Here is a 19,661-nt window from a genome sequence, read left to right on the forward strand (position 1 = left end):
GTCCTATCCTCCCCTTACATGGCTCCTACCATTCTTGTCCCCATATTCACTTCCTATTATTATCTTCCCTCTCCACCCCCATTCCTGTCTCCACCCACCCTGCCCCCTCTCCCTCCCCCCCCCCCGCCCCCAGCTCCTATGCTTTCTTTTTCCCCTCCACTACCCAGTATTTAATCACTTTCCCCTCCCCTGTTCCTCATTTAGGTAGCTTCCTCCTCCATGCTGGCTGGGTATCAGTAGGGGGAGACCGAGCACAGGACAGAGCGTTTCCATGCTCAGTTGGAGTCCAGTGCTATGGAGTCCAGTTGGAGTCAAGAAAATAGGGTCTTGAAATTAAGCATCTGGCAACCTTAACCATAGGTATAACTACCTATAATGAAGTGAAAAGAAAAGGAGTACTTGTGGCACCTTAGAGACTAACAAATTTATTTGAGCATAAGCTTTCGTGAGCTACACAAAAGCTTATGCTCAAATAAATTTGTTAGTCTCTAGGGTGCCACAAGTACTCCTTTGCTTTTTGCGAATACTAACTAACACGGCTGCTATTCTGAAACCTATAATGAAGTGGCAGACTTCAGTCACTGAAGACTTAAGGTATGTTCAATGTAGTTCTTTAAGAAATCCACAGCTGAATGACAGGTATAAGGACAGACCTCTAAGCAGTTCAGAAGGCCACACCCATTAAGGTCTCCAGGCGGTCAATGGATCACCAAGGTATGCACCAGGATTCTGCATGACTGGGCACTTGGAGGGTTCATCGGGGAATAACCAATGACTAATCTGCACATAGCCCCAGGTGTTGTATTCAGTAGGGCAGACACCTGGCTGGTTTTGCAGCACATTCATATGTAGCTATGGCCTTTTGAAAACTTGATTAAGTGATGAGCAGCTCATTTGCTGGAAGAGCTTATTCGGGGGCTCATGTAGGAAGCCTGTTTGAGACAAAAAGGTAATATCCATATCCTTCATGATAAAACAGTGGCAGTAGCAAACAGCCACATAAGCCAGATGTCAAATAGAACAGAGTTGATGGACACTAGAATCAAACTTACACAAATCAAATGCCCTGGCAGACACTTTGTCTGGAGCAGCTGTTCTCAGACTGTGGGTTGGGACCCCAAAGTAGGTCATGACCCCATTTTAATGGGGTTACCAAGGCCAGCATTAGACTCACTGGGACCCAGGGCTGAAGCCGAAGCCCGAGTGCTTTAGCTCTGAGCAGTGGGGCTCAGACTCTCCCCCCACCTCTGGGTCATGTAGTAATTTTTGTTGTCAGAAAGGGGTTGTGGTGCAATCAAGTTTGAAAACTGCTGGTCTAGAAGAATGTTTTAGAATCTCATATGAGGGAGGGAGGTGGTGACACAGCAGCAGACTAGTTAATATCCTCCACAGGTGGATGGTAAATAGAGTTTCTCCTTTTCACACCTTACTATAGAAATAGACATATCAGTTGGTGACCATCCAGGAAAAACCCTAGACAGTAAGGGTGAACCCTTTCAGTGCTATGTTACCCACTCCCATTTGCTTTCCCCATGACCAGCAGCAGCTGTGAGTCACCTCCGCTTTAAGCCACTAGGAATGTACCTGCGAGTGCAGGCAAGTCACAGCAGTATGCAGACACTACCATAAAAGGAAACATTCCAGTTTGGAATCTAAGGAGAAATTCCTTCCCAGCACTGCAAAACAGCCATCACTGGGATAGCTGGAATTCTTCTAATTGTGTACGGACAGAAGACTCAAATGCTGTGCTGAGCCACAAAAAGTAGGACCCTAGCAGAAGGCCAAAAAGTTGTTAAATTGCTACAAAAGCAGCAGCTCTTAGAAGTTTTTCCACTTTAAGAGGCACTTACTCTAAATTCCAGGATGTTACATATTCCATACAACCCTCTCATTTTTCTTGCATAACCACGGCCAAAGTCAAACTTCAGTTGCCAGAACTAGAAGCATCCATTTTCTTGGAGGCCCACCTCCCACATCTCCAAAACTGGTGGCACATGCAAGTTACTCATACTGGGTAACAACTTCAATTGCTTACTATAGGGTAATTGCCTGAAAAGCAGATTATTTTCAAAGTCACTCCTCTGAATTACATATTACATATTTAATAAGTAAACCATTAGTCTAATTGCAGCAAAAATTCTGTACTTTAGACCAGCTGGCAAAGAAATATTTCTATCTAAGCTTTATTTAGTTCTTATTACCACAGTATCAGAGTACTTACAAAGTAATCTCAAGGATCCAGAAAGTACAGTCTTCAAATTCAAGGTGTACAGTAATACTCTAAGTGCATATTACATACATTTCTTTTTTTGCCTATGCAAAAAAAGAACCATTCTTAACCTCTGTAGTCCCCAGATATCAGAGTGCATTTAGGTTGGTTCCAGGATCTGAAAGCATTCGCACAAAAATGTATCATGAAGCCAAAAGTTGATTTTTACAAGAGATGTATGTAAAAATCCTCAATGAAACATTGTACTGTGAGATAGCAAATGGACTGTATGAGTTCTGGGACTGCTTTTGCATATGCTAGTACAATGGGCAAGTGGCTACAACCTCAGCTCTCAGAGCAGCAGCCGTGTTAGTCTGTATTCGCAAAAAGAAAAGGAGTACTTGTGGCACCTTAGAGACTAACAAATTTATTTGAGCATAAGCTTTCGTGAGCTACAGATCAGCTTCATCCGATGAAGTGAGCTGTAGCTCATGAAAGCTTATGCTCAAATAAATTTGTTAACCTCTGCTCAGGTGGTTTTGTTTTGGAGGATTTGGGGGTGTGGAGGAAGAGAAATTAGCAGGCTAGAACAGAACATTCAGTTTATGCTAAACATTTTAGTTACAGAACATCCTAAAAGGCCTTTATCACCCACTTCCTCTGCATGAGCAACTCCGATTTTGAGCCTGTACATCTCCATAAAAGGAGAAGTAATATAGCTTTCACACAATGGTGACATCATCTTTCCAGCTAAGAGGAAGTGTATCTGAAAGGCAATGGCTTGGCTTGCAATCCCCAGCCTATAGCTGACTCATTAAGGCAAAAAGCTTAACCATTGCTAGATGGTACCACCCACCTCCTAACCACTGAACATAACGTCTGGCAGAAGACAGGCCAGAGAAAATGCCTAGTCTTCTTCGTTTCCATTACTAAATGCTCCTCTGACACTGCTGCTAGTGCATGCAGACCAATTTAAGCAACTGACAGGCTGACCAAATGAGGGGATTGAGCTGAAGTGAGAGCGCAAGACTGATTTAGCCTTAAATGAAAAGGTTTGATCCATGAAGCACTTCAGTCCTGCACCCTCTTCACACACACCTGATTTTACCATGTAATCTTATTACAGCCTCCCCCCCCCCCCCACACACACACAGAGCAGGCTCCTTTAGGGCTCTTCCCAGTGGCCTTATCTACACTTGCATTTTATTTCAAGTTTCTCCCCACAGCCACTCCATTGGTGAGAGTGTAGCACAGCCCGACCAGTGGTATTTGAACAAGCATGCCATCTAGCCATGTTGCAAGCAGGGTTAGAAGCACTGTGATTAAAAAGCCAGCAGACAGTCTCTCTTATCACTCCAACTGGGAAAAAAATTTGGAAGTAAAATGTTCGTGTAGACAAAGTCAAAATCCAAGATCCAAAACCAGAATTAATATGAAAGTGACCCTGGACAGGGATAGCAACAGAACTTCTAGGGAAGAATGGACAAGGGAAGAATCAGCTGAAGTTAAATCTCAGCTTCATGCTATCTGACGCTGAAAGATTTGTACGAAAAAGTTAAATATACACAAATTGTTCTATATATTGATGGAAACATCTAAGCTTATTTCCCCAAGACATTCTTGGGCCAGATCCCAGATCCCCTCCTCCAGCGTTCCAGACCTGAAACTGGAAACAGCAAAATGGGAAAATAAAAAGGTGTCTACCTGAAATTTTAGGTTACACAAATGTTTGGGGAGTTCTGAAAGGAAAAAAATTGTATGCACGCTCCTGTGCTCATGGTGCCAATACCATATTTAGCAGAGGGGCTGACAGTCTGGGCTAAAGTGCCACATAAACTGGCTAAAATACTTCAGCTTTGGTTTATAAGAACCAACCAAAAGGTGCGTAGTAAGCAGCACAAAGCAAATGGGTAAAGAATTTTCTATGTTCTTTGCTTGAATAGAAATGGTGTTTCAAAGCAAAAGAAGACACTTCCAAATTGGTTATGACTCCTGAGTGCAATCTGAGAGAAGACAATCCCCTATAAAAAAACATTAAACTATGGAAATCAAAAGCTACATTAGCCTGATCACCCAATTCACATGTAGACACCACTGAAAAGAAACATTCTGTATGACAAGCAAGCAAAAACTTAACAATGCCTCTTGCTTTGGATTATTGTAGAGCCATGCACAAATTGCTAAAGAAATCACTAGTAGTTTTCCTTCCATTTTAGTGGGAATTTAACTGGACCCTTCCATGCTGTTAAAAAACCAAACCCACACACAACAACTAAAACCCACACTCAGTCTCCCATAACCCACAGTTCTGCTGCCACCTCTAGCAACTGAACGGCTATGTCGCTGGTGGAGAACCAGTTCAGATATTTACTGCATAGCAGTCGCCAAGCGTTAAGCATCCAGGGACACACAGGGGGAAGAGCTCTCTTAGGGGAGCAGACAGTTCCAAACATACAAGTTTGACAAGAAGATGAAATGCTGGTTGGGTCAGTCCAGTCAAACTAAGCAAAGCCAGAAGCGTCCCTGTTGACTCAAAATTTAGGAAATATGAAAACACCTGAGAGTTATAAACTAAGTAAAAAGAACAGGAGGACTTGTGGCACCTTAGAGGCTAACAAATTTGAGCATAAGCTTTTGTGGGCTAAAACCCACTTCATCGGACGCATGCAGTGGAAATTAAGTAAGAAGATTACACACACAGAACATGAAAAAACGGATGTTGCCATACACACTATAACGAATAAATAAATAAAAATAATAAAATAAAAAATAAAAAAAATAAAAACAAATAAATTGGTTAATCTAAGGTGTCACAAGTACTCTTTCTTTTTGCAAATACAGACTAACAGGGCTGTTACTCTGAAACCAGGTGAGATCAGAGAGGTGAGCTATTATCAGCAGGAGGAAAAAACCTTTTGTAGTGAAAATCAGGATGGCCCATTTCCAACAGTTGATAAGAAGATGTAAGTAACAGTGCGGGGGGGGGGGGGGGGAGCATGGGGAAATAGTTTTACTTTGTGTAATGACCCATCCACTCCCAGTCTCTATTCAAGCCTAATTTAATCGTGTCCAGTTTGCAAATTAATTCCAATTCAGCAGTCTCTCGTTGGAGTCTAATTCATGCTCAAACTCTACAGTATCAGACCAAGGGGACTTGATATTTCCTATGAAATGTGGCAACTGGGGAAGGGCCTCTGAAGAGCATCCATCTCCCTTCCCAGAGAGCAATAAGGGTGTTAATACACCAGACCCTCACTAGAACACGGGATTTGTGATCCATGTGCGGTACTGCATTAACATGGGGACCACATTAAAATGAATTGAAATTAAACTAATTAAAATTTGGGATCCATGGCCGCGACCACATTATATGCAAATTCACGCTATACAGACGTGCGTTCTAGCAAGGGTCCGGTGTATTGAGTTTAAACACTTGTGATTCAATTAATCATCCATTTATTCAAATCCGTGGAACGGCCACTACAGTATTTTCTTTGTCTTAAACTCTAGAAGTGCCACATGTAACGTAAGAGTGACATTACTTGATCAGTTTAGCTCTCCTACAATCCAGTTTGACAGGCTATTTTTCCCACCCACTTTGTGCCTCTTAGTGAGCCACATGCAACAGTGTCCTCTTTAAAAGGAAGCTTCTGCACAGCTCTGATAAGACTCCCTATAGAATCTAAAGAGGTTACATATACTTCTGCACTAGGACAACTTTAGGTTCTAGTTCAGACTATCTAGGGGCATTCCTCCCCTTAAGGTAAAATTTCATTATTTGTATCCGAAGCTTCAGTACTTCAGGGAACATTTACACTGCAAAACATGTCCACGACAGTGAACATCAACTGACTCTTGTTCATACTACCAGGCAAAATAAAAAATAAATAAATAGCAATGTAGATGTTCCCATTTGGGCTCTGAGACCCAGGGAAGGGGATGGCTCTCAGAGCCCAAGCAGGAACATCTACATTGCTATTTTTAGCCCCATTGCAAAAGCCTGAATCAGTTGACCCAGGCTCTAATACTCATTGCTGTGGGTTTGGTTTTTTAATGCAGTGCAGATGTACCCTTGGATATTCCAGTCCCTTTAGCCCTTAGATTGGCTAGCTCCCGAGTGACTACCAGCAGTAAACTGGCTATTTAAAAATCACTGGGGGCTAATCTATGGAAATCAAGGAGTGTTTAATATGCCCCATATTTTTAAGACTCTTGTCCAATCTACTGCTAAAAACCCAAATGACCGCTGAGACGTGTGGGAAACGGTCTCTCCCTGCTACTTGTTCTGCCTGCTGAAGTGAGACAAGCTGGCAAGGAGGGAATAGACAGATCCAGACCTGAGAGGTGCATTAGGAGCAAAAAGCAGCAACACTCTTCTAGGGAGAAGTTTTGAAGAAGCCATTAGGGACTAATTGTACTCCCTGTGGAGCCCAAATGTTGCCAAGGTTTAGTGTGACATTTCAACAGCCATTTTGTGTGGTTCTTTAGACACTGGTGTCATGTCTGGACAGTCTGGCCCTATGTCAGTATTTCACAGAGAAGATTCTTCACCAGCATCTTGAGCAGGTGAACAATGCTTCCCACTAGCTTGAACAGACTCCATTCCAACAGCTCTGAAATGCCTTTTCCAAATAGATCTACTGCAGATGCTACACAATTGTTTATAAATTCTTTTATCTGCCTTAAATTTCTACACACACATACACTCCCTTTTATGCACATCTGCTGCATTAGAGTAATGCTATGCATGCTTAAGACCTCTCCATATAAAACCATTATCCTTCAGCTCTTCACTGCAATAAAGCCACTTTCTCTGAAAGAGCGGCAAAGAGTCCTATGGCACCTTATAGACAAAACAGACATATTAGAGCATAAGCTTTCGTGGGTGAATGCCCACTTCGTCGGATGCATCAGACGAAGTGGGCATTCACCCACGAAAGCTTATGCTCTAATATGTCTGTTTTGTCTATAAGGTGCCATAGGACTCTTTGCTGCTCTTTCAGATCCAGACTAACACAGCTACCCCTCTGATACTTCCTCTGAAAAAATTCAGACCCTTAGGTACTCAAGGTGCCAGACACCAGGAGAATTACAGCACTTGGGCACCCTGGGTATTTCACTCCCACACACAAATATGGTAACTATTACAGAGACTTCCAAAGTTTGTCCACAAGAGCAGAATTCTGAGGTCCCCTCTAGGCCCCATAACAGAGCAGATTGGAGATAAAAACAGCACTACTTTAAATATGGCAATTTTTCCACAATGCCTCTAGGTCACAGCAGTGCCCTGGATTAGGATTAAGTTGCTTGTGGGAAACTTATTGAACATATAGGCACTGGTGCACCTTTGGTACGGGGGCCTCGACAGCAGCCTGCCAGAATGCCCAGTTCTGAAAGGTAGTGCATCAGCTTGAACACAAAACAAAGAGTTAAACAATTTCTGGATTAGTTTAAATCAGAATAAAAGCAATCCTATCCCAACCCCTAAATCTGAACAGGCTGCTTATTAAGATACCATAAACTCAATGAAACCAAAAAAATCCAGAATCCAAACAAATTTACACGTAGGCATTTCTGCTTTATCAGCGGAATGGAGTACAGTTACCTCTTGAGAGTTAACAGCTTGCTATCTTTCTCTAAAAGCATTCATACCATGAAGGATTCCCTGCATATTGGGCTCTGAAAGGAGAAAGGGGCACAACCATTAATCCTAAATGCCTCCAGTCCTTGCAGAGCACTGGGCTCTTTCATCTTCTGTTCTCAGTGCAGATTCCTCCCATACTACTGGCTGCTGCATCAAACCTCCCCCACAAGCTAATCAAAATGGGAGAAAGCCAAACAGGAATGTTTTCCATTGCCCAGGAGGCTGGCTGGGACCAGAAACTTTACAACAGCCCTCCATCCTCACCCCCAATAGCAAAACCCCAGTGTCATCCCTACAATTTAGTGTTTCTGCCATTTGGGATATCTGAAGAAGGAGACTGTTGCTTTAGAGTTACTTTGCTGCCAATACATACACTTTACAAGACACCGAAACCCACACTCAGAGCCCACTAAAACCTTGTTAAATAGATAGTGTGGTCACAGCCAGCTAGCCCATCAGTTGGGAATGATTTCCAAGCCCAGCAAGTGCACAGAGGAGGGTGGTTATAGGCCACAGTTATTCTGGACTAGATAAAGAGGACCTGGAGCAATCAGCTAGTTGGACAAGACTGCCATATTCATCATGTTAGATTTATTGTGGGAAAGGGGCAACAGCTGAGAGCTCTTTGCCTCAGGGCAGGACTGTAACCCTCTTTCCTCCACTTGTTACCTCTTCCCTTACAGCCAGGCAAGGTAAATACTTAAGCAGAACTCAACACCCCCCTCCCAGTGCTAAGAAAATAGACAGACGATCATCCTTTAGCTTTGTGCAGTGAATCAACAATGCAAGTCTGAGATTTCTGGGTTTCAGACAGTTAACACTCTATCAAAGTCAGGAAGAAAGATGAGGAGAAATACTAGTGACCTTTGGTTACAAACCACCACATGCAAGGGAACTTCACTTATCACTTCTAAGCCACAATTGTGCGGTTCTTCACAGAACTAACTTGTGTAACTGGCATAGATTCCATACAGGATGCTTGCTCTACATCCTTCAAGTGGTTTCACTGTTAGTTATCAGAGGAAGCCTCTTGTCTTCCAGAATCATGTTACAATAGCATCAAAGGAATTGCCTCCATTGTTGCATAGAAGTGGAGGTGCTTCCCACAAACTGGAAACTCTGCTAGGACAAGTCAGTAGCTTGTTTAAAGAAAACAGTTGTTGGCACTGTTGCTGACAAGGAGTAGGCAGGGAAGAGAAGGAAGCAATAGAGGAAGTGAACTGGAGATAAGAAGTTTATGGGCAGTCATGCTACTATGTAGTGAACAGAAGGCACATTTGTCCTGTTATTTGTGCAAAGAGTTTAGAAATTCCTTTGTTTAAAAGAGGAAATGAGGTTCCTTAAAGGACATGTTCCAGGCAGTGTTCTCTGGATGCAGCAAAGCCATTTTAGAGTGACCGCTAGGAAAGGTATTTGTATTTCTCAGCAGGGAATCATGCTCTTTAACAAGAAGCACTGCCTTCCTAACTCCTGGAAGTCATTGCCACCCTGCTTCCACTACTCTATGACCCCCTCTTCCAGAAAGCAGTTTTCCACTTCACCTTGAGTTATCTGTCATGCCAAATCTCCTGTGGGGCTGTACTCCAGCAGCCTTTGTTGGCATTCCTCCCTCCACCTATAAGTTTTGTTGAGTCACTGATCTGGGCACAAGGAAGCAGTTTCTTCCTGTTCCCTTTCCCCCCACACTATCCCACTGTTATAGCTCAACTATGCTGGAGAGTTTCTGAGAAATGGAGGTCATTAACTGTCAAGCTACACAAGTAAGGCCCTACCAAATTCACAGTCGTGAAAACCGTGTCACGGACCATGAAATCTGTTCTTTTGTATACCTTTACCACATACTATACAGATTTCACAGGGGAGAACAGAGTTTCTCAAACTGGGGGTCCCAACCCAAATGGGGGTCACAAGGTTATTGGAGGGGGGGTCATGGTATTGCCAGCCTTACTCCTGCGCTGCCTACAGAGGTGAATGGCTGGAGAGTAGCAGCTGTTTCCCGGGCACCCAGCTAAGAAGGCAGTGCCCCTCCAGCAGCAGCACAGAAGTCAGGGTGGCGATACCATATTAGACCATCCTTCTGCCCTGCTGCTGGAGGTAGTGCTGCCTTCAGAGCTGGGCTCCCGGCCAGCAGCCACCACTTTTTGGCTGCCCATCTCTGAAGGCAAGCACTGCCTCCGGCAGCGGTGCACAAGTAAGGGAGGCAATACTTCGACCCGCCCCCCCCACCCCAACAACCTTATGACTTCCCCCCCACCCCGTCACAACTCGCTTCTGGGTCAGGACCCCTACAGTTACAAAACCATGAAATTTCAGATTTAAATGTTTGAAATAATTAAATTTACAATTTTTAAAATCCTCTGATCGTGAAATTGATCAAAATGAACTGAGAATTTGGGAGGGCCCTATACATAAGACCAGATAACTGGAAACTGACCAAACAGAATTTTCTTCAAAAACAGAAGGAGATACAAGTTCTGCCCCTCTAGGGGAAGTGACAGAAATCCAGATTTTTAATAGTGAACAGTTCCTTATGAGATAGGGGAGTTTCAGTCTCAACCCTACCATGCTGTCTTGTCCCAAAGTGTCATTATTTCAGACTGTCCACCATCTGCCTTAGGCACTTCTTGTAGCTTTGCTACTTCTGCATCCATAATCCAGATACCAAGACAGGAAGAGACAGAATAGAGCTAACTCTATATACATCTGGGCATTTTACAGGATCCCCCAACTGTAGGCTTTGATTCTCTAAAAGGAGATCACCTTACTGAGAGGTGGGATGCATACAGGATCTTCAGAGCTTTACATAAAGGATCCCCAAGTGACACCAAGAAATCCACTGGCAGTTTACCAGGAACCCATAAACCACACCTGGTTTTGCATTAAATTCTTTATATCTGATGATACTATGTAGGCATTCTGCTAAATATAATCAGGAAACTATTCTGGTCAATGTATTTATTTTTAAATTTATGACCAGCCAATACACTGTGTAGTACTAGCAAATAAGTGTTTATCCTCCTTGACAGGATAGAACTTGATTGAGCTTTCATGCAATGAAAAACTAGTGTTGATCAGTACTCTACATCAAGGTTTCAGACCACACTCTGCTCTCAGCACCAAAAATAGCTCTAGGTTTGTCCTCAGTGAATTTCAATAGTTTTATTATAAGCGTACACACACACCTGCCCCTTCTTAGAAGGGGGACAGGAAGTTACACTGCCTAGTGACTCCTCTACACAACACATCCTCAGAGAGGTTTGCGGTCTTTTACAGTAAGTCCTCCCACTAGGTCTTGAATACCATTTTGACTTCAAGATCTCACTAAGAAAGTCACTGTCCCATAGTTAGCACTCACCTTGCATCATACTCCTGTAGGCAGTGTCTGTGATTGCATATATGTGAGGAGGCATCTCATGCCTCTTTTTGCCTTTATACATCTCCACAATCTCCTCGGAATATATGGGCAGGTTCTTGTAGGGATTTATAACCACACAGAAAAGGCCTGAGTAGGTCTGCGAGAAAAGACATCAGTTAATAGTAGTTAGAGTCAGACAAATCTTTGTTCGTTTAAGGTTTCTTGCTTGGAGGCAGTCCCCCTTTGAGAGGTTCTACTGGGGCAGTGAAGAGAGACAGGTAGGCACAAGTCAATACTGGAAACTGGGCAACAGCTAATACCAAGTTTACCAGTATGGCACATTACCTCCTTCAAGCTACCCTACTAGATACTCCATGCTATCAGGATGCTGTTGGGCAGCAACTGATCTATACTGGCTAGCTCATTCCAGTTAACTGCAGGGTCCATCAAAACTAGTTTCCCTGGCTTTCAGAGATCTGAAGTTTAAACCAAGTCTACACTTGACTGTAGAAAACTTCTCCCAGAAGCCTGGGAGCACATTTTATTGTGCGCTAGCTCATATTTGTAAAGCCTGCTTACTATAGTTGTCCAGAGTATAACTGAGACCCCTGTGATCAGCTACACAAGGGAACATAAGCTGATGTAGGGACAAGAAGTAATGCGTTGCATTAAGCACCATGGGCAGGGAGGTAAGCATTTTTCTTAATATATCACAGGACACCCATTAAAATGCATATGATCCCCACTGTTCATATGCATCAGTTCTTAAGTAGAGCTATCCTTTGCCAAGAAGTGTGAAGTACAGAAGTCATGCTATCAAACTGATGTTCAGCTGGAAAGAAGGCATACATTTTTAACATTGAGTAATTAACCATTGGAACAATTTACCCAGGATCACGGTAAATTCTCCATCATTGACAATTTTAAATCAAGATTAGATTTTTTTTTTTTTTAAAAAGAGATCTGTTCTAGGAATTTTGAGGATGTTCTATGGCCTGTATTATACAAGAGGTCAGACTAGACTATCATAATGGTCCTTTCTGGCTTTAGAATCTATTGCCACTGCTTGGTTAGGATCCTACAAAGTTGCTCATTTCCAGAAGAATTCCCAGTATGGGAGTCACCAAGGATTTACTTTCAGCAGTTTCTCCCTATTAAAGTTGCTGTAAAAAATTGACAGGCAGTACACTTCCCTAGATAGGAGAAAGGGAAGGGGTAGGAGATGGGGAGAGGCCCTCCACACTAAATCCTTGAAGGAGTGCCCAGTAAACTATTCTTTGGATTATTTGGTGGACAGCTGATACTTCCTCCTGACCCCTTCATTCAAAACAAGACTTTGATTCAGAGGTCGAGGCAAAATTGGTTTCTGAGAGGAAATATTTTGAGGAGCCACTTTAGTTCATTCACATACAAGACACAAACTTGTCTGGGGCTGCATTTAAAACAAGAGAATCACAAGTCCAACGTAGCTTGGAATTGATCAACATGTAAAACTGTTTTGGAGTCTCCCATTTTAACAATAAGGAAATACTTGCCACCTTCACTAGCATCCATCACACCAAACCCAAATTTTGGAATTTAGTTTCAACTGGCTTTAATCCTGCAGAGTTCTGAGGCAAGACAAATGTCCAGACACTTTTACTGCAATTTTAAGAGACCTATCTCAGAAAGACAGGTGTCAAGACAAGAGGAAGACAGAAAGTGTTACAGGTTTGTTAGTACCCACGTCTCAGAATGCCCTTTTTAATTGGAAACAGTATTTTGGACAGAAGGAAGAATGTCTTAGATATTTTAAGAATCCAAACTTTTCTCCTGAGGTTTGTAGTTGCTCAGAGAGCGTATAGATTTTATTGGCATGTGTTTGATTCATAAGGCCACACTCTCATCCTATCTTAAATGCTACAAGAATAGGGCGCATCTGGCACATTCTACATCTTGCACTTCCCCCACTTTCTCAAAGAAAACTGTTTTGGTGTAGTAAAGAGTCCTTTACTCTAAGCACAAGAGGCATTTGATCAGATTTAGCCTCTTCAGATGGTTCACAGTAAAGATTAGACTACTGGCAATTAGAAGGGTGGAGATAGCATCGGTTACACAGTTTATGGTCATAACCCTGATTTACTGGATGTTGCTTTCATTTTTAATAATTAGCCCTACCTGTGTGTCAGACTCAGGACAAAGGTGTTCAGGCATGCGATTTTAATCCCACACCCCATCAGTGGGCATCCACATCCATTTTCACATGGCTATAATGGAAGTCTGTGCACCAATTAGACACCCTGCCCCGCACCCAAGGAAAGAATGCCAACCAAGTTTTCCTGTGTGTATGGAGGTGGTTTCAGAATTAGTCTTGCATTGGAGGACACAAGACAACTTTTGGAAACTATTCTTTAAATAGTGTGCAAGAGAAGACCCCAATATTATTGAAGCATCTCTCCAAGATGGGATCCTACCAAAGGAGTTAGATAAATTTAGCTACCTGATGGGTTAGTAGCTCAATGTTAAGAGGTATATAAGCGAGACCAAGAGAAAACTGACAAATGGGCAATCATTTCCATGCTTAGATAGGTTCACTGAATTTTAGTGAGCTGACTTAGCTAAGTGGGTTGTTCTGCCACAGTAATACCAGCAGACATTGGCGCTGATTCTCTGCGATGTCCAATATAGCGTTTGGACATACAGACTATAGAGAGCTGGCATGGCTCCCAGGTGCAAGTGGAAGATAATAGGCGCCATTATGCTCTAATTTCCTCCAGTGGTGTAAGGTCTGTTGCATACCTTACACCAATGGTGGATCAGATGCAGTGAAGCTCTGTTCCACCACACCTGCCCACAGAATGCCACCTGGCACACCTTTTCTTTTCCCCTAATACCAGGTGTGGCTGATGCAGCAAGCAACCATGCTGTTAAGGGACAAGTTATAGTCTAACTGGAACTTGCACAGTTGTTTTGCTGGAGTTCAAAGAGATGTTATATTGTAAACTATGCTGCTGCTTTTCTTGTGAACATCCATTGTTGCTTATAGCCACTATATGGCTATTGTGAACAGAAATAGATTAGAAGAGAATATGCCTGTTAGTCTCCCCCAGTAAGGAAACAACATACTTCTGGAGACAAAACTTTCCAGACTGTTTGGAAGAGGTACTAATAAGTTAGGGAGGCAGCGATTTAATAGTTTGTTTTGTTTTATTGCGGAAAGGGGTAAAGAAAAAAATGTGAATAAGTGGCAGCAAGTAATGCTGAAAGATTCAGCTATGGATTTAGAGTCTGCTTGTGTCTGTATGAGTACAGCTTCCTACGGAGGAGTGTAAGCTGGTGAAGTAGGACTGCCCATATTCCAAGCAAGAATAGCCTGGAGGTCTGAAGCTGGATGGAAGCAGTCTGCAGCACAGGAAGAGCAGCAGTTAGCAACAAAAAGAACATTAACGCTATCAGACCAATGAAGCCATGCAGCAAGGAGAAGCTTGTCGTCTCCTCCTTCCATCACCACTACCAACTGGGATTGGGGGTGGGGGGGAGGAGAGAAACACACCTAAGGGCAGCCTTTTGCAGAGCAGGTTTCAGAGTAACAGCAGTGTTAGTCTGTATTCACAAAAAGAAAAGGAGTACTTGTGGCACCTTAGAGACTAACCAATTTATTTGAGCATGAGCTTTCGTGAGCTACAGCTCACTTCATTGAAAGCTCATGCTCAAATAAATTGGTTAGTCTCTAAGGTGCCACAAGTACTCCTTTTGCAGAGCAGTAATTCTCTAAGGCAATAGTTAATTTTATCCTTTTAAGTATCTGAGGTTCATGGAAGAGAGATACTTATTACACAGCTCTACCAATGCACACCCCTCCTAATCTGCAGCCCCAACACAGTGATCTCACTCACTTTGCTACTCCACTCTGAGTCTGCCAGCCTTACCAAGGAGTTCAAAAGTCATCTTAGTCGTTTTGGGAATGTCAATTTAAATTTTCATTTGTGTCCCAGTCTAGGAACTGAACCCAAGTTTCCAGAGATTAAAGGCTAATGCACAAAGGTGACACCTAACAAAGTTGTCTCCACTGCAGCTCTGCTTTGCTTCAGACATCACTGCTCAATATTATAGTTTTGGACTTAAACCTCACTGGTGTTTTGGTTGATGCACAGGGCAGACTAGAATCAGGTTTACTCTTTAGCAGTTAATCTCCTCCTGTCAGCCTTGCAGAGATAGTGTAAGCATGTTTGACTCAGAAGACAAGAAGAGTTTAGGAAGGAAAAAAGTTTTTCCCAGGGTCTAGCCTCTGCTGATGTGGTTGCTGGACTGGAATACTTGTAAGGTTCTGGATTTACATTCTGCTCTGGATCCAGGACACACATTTAAGGTGAGCAGTGAGTTACCAAGATGAGCCAGAGAACATGCTTAGTCAGGAAGGGTTAAAGTCAAGCTCAGTTCAGAGAATGAAAGCAGATAATCACAACCATCAGCAAAGTCATCTAAAACCAATCATCACTGTAGAAACAAATCTCTTCAGTCTGTGACACTGATTTGCTGTTTCCAAGTTCCTGAAAGGTCTGCCACTCCCTGAACAAACGTCTTAGGATATACCTACGCTGCCCACGTTACAGCGCGACTGCAGCAATTAAGAAAAAAACAAATGAGGGGTTTAAAATTTAATTTTAAAATTTAATAGCTTTATCGCCAGGGGTGCGGCTCCCAGTGTTAAAGCGTCGTCTCTACTGGCACTTTTCAGCACTAAAACTTTTGTCGCTGGGGTGTGTTTTTTCACACCCCTGAACAACTAAAGTTTTAGCGCTGAAAGTGGCAATGCAGACACAGCCTCAGAGTCCCCACTGTAAACTTAGTCTCAAGCTTTCCCATCCCCCTTCAGAGGAAGGATAGGGGAAACACCCCCTCCCCCCCACAACTTCTCAGAAACAGAGCCCCCACCTGCAGGAAGAGGCAGAAGCCAAGAACAACACTGTTATGTTTATGACCTTTCCAGAGATCTTTATACCAGAGATAGTTTGTGTTTGCTCTCTTCCTGTCAAGAAGATTAGTGCCCAGCTGCTGTCCAGTGGAAAGATTTTAGCTCTTCACCTTAATCTCCTGACTCACTGGGGAGAGCTGCTGGCCAATCTGATCAGCTCACTTCACTAATGGGCAGACTCATGTTTTTGGATAGATTGGTAGGACCAAGTTTCACTCTTGCAGAACGCATTACTAGTTAGGTTTAAGAAAATCTCACTTCCACAAATATCCTTTATGAAACTGGTTATATTTCAATTTGTTACACCTATGGATCATGTGACCACCTGTCTGACGCATCACTGAGGGGAAATCTCAACACCTGTGAAATGGCAGCCTATTGCAAGGCAAGTGAAATATTTAACTCACTTGACTACCTACCACTAGTTTTAAGATTTGTTAATTTAATTTAGGAGGGAAATATTACCTAGGATACATATGATCCATTTACACTTTATTTTAAAATTTAATAGCTTTATTAGGAAGGGAAAATATACCCATTTCTCAACAGTACAAGGCACAAGTACCGCTTTGATTCTGAGCTGCACAGCTCAGAAGTCACAGCCTCGGGAGGTCGAGGCAGCTGTGGTTACACACAACTACCAATCAGCTATTCAGCAACCTAGAATAACGAAATGTACTGAGCTCCAGCCAACACCTCCTCATCATGCCCCCTGACATCAGGCAGGGAGAAGGCTGGCATGGAACTTTTACACCAGTTCTATACCTTGAAGAACTCCCACTCCAAAAATGGTATTCTGTAGCAGCTGCCTATGTCCCCTGTGAAGTGGCCACAGCATCAGCCAGAAGTGGAACCAAAGACTCTAGGTTAGGATCGTATTACCTAGATCAGTGGTTTTCAGACTCTCAATTTGCGGATCTCTAAACAATTTCAAATGGAGGTGCAGACTCCTGTGGAAATCTGAGACAGTCTGTGGATGCCCTGGGGTCTGAGGACCACAGGTTGAAAACCACTGACCTCGAAGTTGGCAGTTCAACGGAGTTCTTACAGAGGTACATGGTGGGAATGAAGATGCACCATTTGCTGTCCTAGATTAGATTGCTTATCTCTGCTAATGGCTACAGAGACCCTCTTTGTCTTGCCACAGAAGAGGCGAGGAAGAGGACTAGGCCTCTTTGGATGACTAAGTAGCAGGTATCAGAGAGACTATGGGAGACTTATTGTTAGAAACATGCTCTGACATTTGGAGAGATCAGACAAAGTACATAAGAGGTATGAATGTTACTAGTGTTCAGAAAAAAACAATAATCTAGATTTTCTTTAGAACTACAGTAACATTAGCATCCTCAATAGGTCATCGGGCAGCAGACATAACACACTAAAGAATCTACTTCACATTGCCTAGAGACACTGAACATCAGGACTTAATATCTCCATCTCCAGCTCTGACCATTCTGCTATCATTCTGTATTGTCAAATAAGGACTAGACTAGGACCAAACAAAATAGGAACAAAATTTCTCCAGAGGTAATCAGCCAGTGAATTAAAAAGTACATTACCACTGAGCCTAGTTCATCCTGTGCCCCTTGACAGCCTCTGCTTTAACAGGGACTTAAGGAATAGACTTGTGTGCTGTTTGATGCAAGTCACATTAACAGTGACATTTCAACAGGAACTACAGAACCAATGCAGATTCCAAATCCTTATCCTCTAGCATGCCCCCTTTGGGCTCTTGTACCTTATTCCTTATGATTGTGCATGACTGTCATCTACAGATATCACTGTCATTTCCATGGCAACAACCCAGTAAAAGGATTATGCTGTTCTTGTAAATTTTGGTGGGAGGGAAAAGACTAGAACCTGGTAGTTCAGATAAACATCCTGTACCCCAGAACAGTGTCTGTTACTGGAGAGGGCACATGTGCTAAAAACCTGAATCTCAGAGGGAGATTAGAGCCAGCTTGGCATTAGCATTCCCTTCCATTGAGGTTCCAGATGTGGGAAAAGCAAGCCAGATGTTAGGTATACATCCAAAATGGGGTTTGTTATTATTTAGTACTGTTTTAATCAGGCTTCCTGCTTTCCAAAGTCTCTTTTTTCTAGCCAAAAACAAGTTAATGATATTCAAAACATACTCCAAACAACGACACTCAAATGCCAAAGTCCAACCATTTCACCACAGCATTCCCTGAGATCCATTCTACCCGGGGAGAGTTGTGGGGCTGAAGAAGCAGCGGTGTCACATAAGACTTTCATACGGGGCAGTGTAAGGTTAACTATAAATGTTTGGGAGAAGTTGGTTGCAGCAAGTTTACATGGAATCCCCATAAAAGCCTTCCCCGCCCCCCTCCCCAAATACAGAAGATTGTTACTTACATAGATGAGCCCTGAGTAGTATCTCTCCTTCAAGTTGTGCAGCACAGAAGCCTCATTCAGGCAGGTCAGCTCTGCCATATCTTCCACTTTAGAGAATTTGGGTGGATTCATCTTCTGGATGTCATCTTTGTTTATTCTCACTTTCTTTCCATTTTCTGCCAGCTCCACAATGGCCTCATCTCCCACTTCCTCCTTCAGACTGGCCGCCTCAAATCCATTCTTCTCTGATGGGACCCACACCAGTTTCTTGGCTGCCCAGTCAGCCTGAGCCAGAGGGTTGTTGATGAGGTTTTTGTCCACGTAAAGGTACTTATCAACGTCTTTTTGAGCCATGGTGATTTATAACGAGGGACCTGCCAGAACAAAAAAAGAACTCAAGTTTTTAGAATTTAAGCAGCATTATGAACTCTTAGAGGCAAATGGACTCTACGCTGGCTTAGGTCCCTGGCTATCAGGGCCTCCCCCACCTTAAGCTTATTTCAGTAATCACAGGTGGTTTGCGGGAATTACACACAAGGTCAGGGTTTCTCTTCCTAAAATGACAGGAAAAGAACAGACTGTTCAAACATTGTGAGTATTTAGCATTTGGAAAATATGTATTTTCTATTCCCTAGCAAAAAACAAGTTAAACTGAAATTAAGCTTGTAAACATGTTAGACAATTCGGAAGCAACAATCCCTATAGTAACTTACTGACAAACACCTAGATAACTACTTGTTTCGCATTGCAGTTAAGATCAGATTTCTTGACTAATATCACCACTATCTAGGCTGTTGACAATTCACTGCAGAATAGTTTTAACCAAACTTTTTAGCTCTCTCCTCAAAATGGAGGGGGAGTGAAGTCTTTTTGGTATTTCCTGGTTCACTGAAAACGTGATATTTGATGTACTTCAGCATTTACAAATGCCATGGATTGCCTGGGTTGAGCTGTCAGTTACCCTTTATTCCCTGAAGATATCCCTAAGTGTCCCAAGACACATTTTAAGAAGAAGAGAATTTAAAAGGCGGATTAAGAATACACCAAGTACTCCCCATAGCCAGATTATGGTACATACCCAACACAAATCTGGGCTTAACTCAGTTTATTTGTGCTCTGTAGGTCATCCTTACAGGAAACTGTT

The 19,661-nt window shown here is 42.8% G+C and overlaps 1 protein-coding gene across 1 annotated transcript in view; it reads right to left on the reverse strand.

The window, feature by feature from the left end:
• MYH9 (myosin heavy chain 9) overlaps positions 1 to 19,661 on the reverse strand; it is a 95,596-nt gene that overhangs the window by 57,676 nt on the left and 18,259 nt on the right. The window contains exons 2-3 of the mRNA XM_073325086.1: positions 18,539 to 18,891; positions 11,209 to 11,365 (exon numbers count right to left, since the gene is read on the reverse strand). Coding sequence (XP_073181187.1) covers positions 11,209 to 11,365; positions 18,539 to 18,871 — 490 coding nt within the window. The 5' untranslated portion in view covers positions 18,872 to 18,891. The remainder of the gene's footprint in view (positions 1 to 11,208; positions 11,366 to 18,538; positions 18,892 to 19,661) is intronic.

Source organism: Lepidochelys kempii, chromosome 1 (assembly GCF_965140265.1).
Source record: "Lepidochelys kempii isolate rLepKem1 chromosome 1, rLepKem1.hap2, whole genome shotgun sequence".
NCBI lineage: Eukaryota > Metazoa > Chordata > Testudines > Cheloniidae > Lepidochelys > Lepidochelys kempii.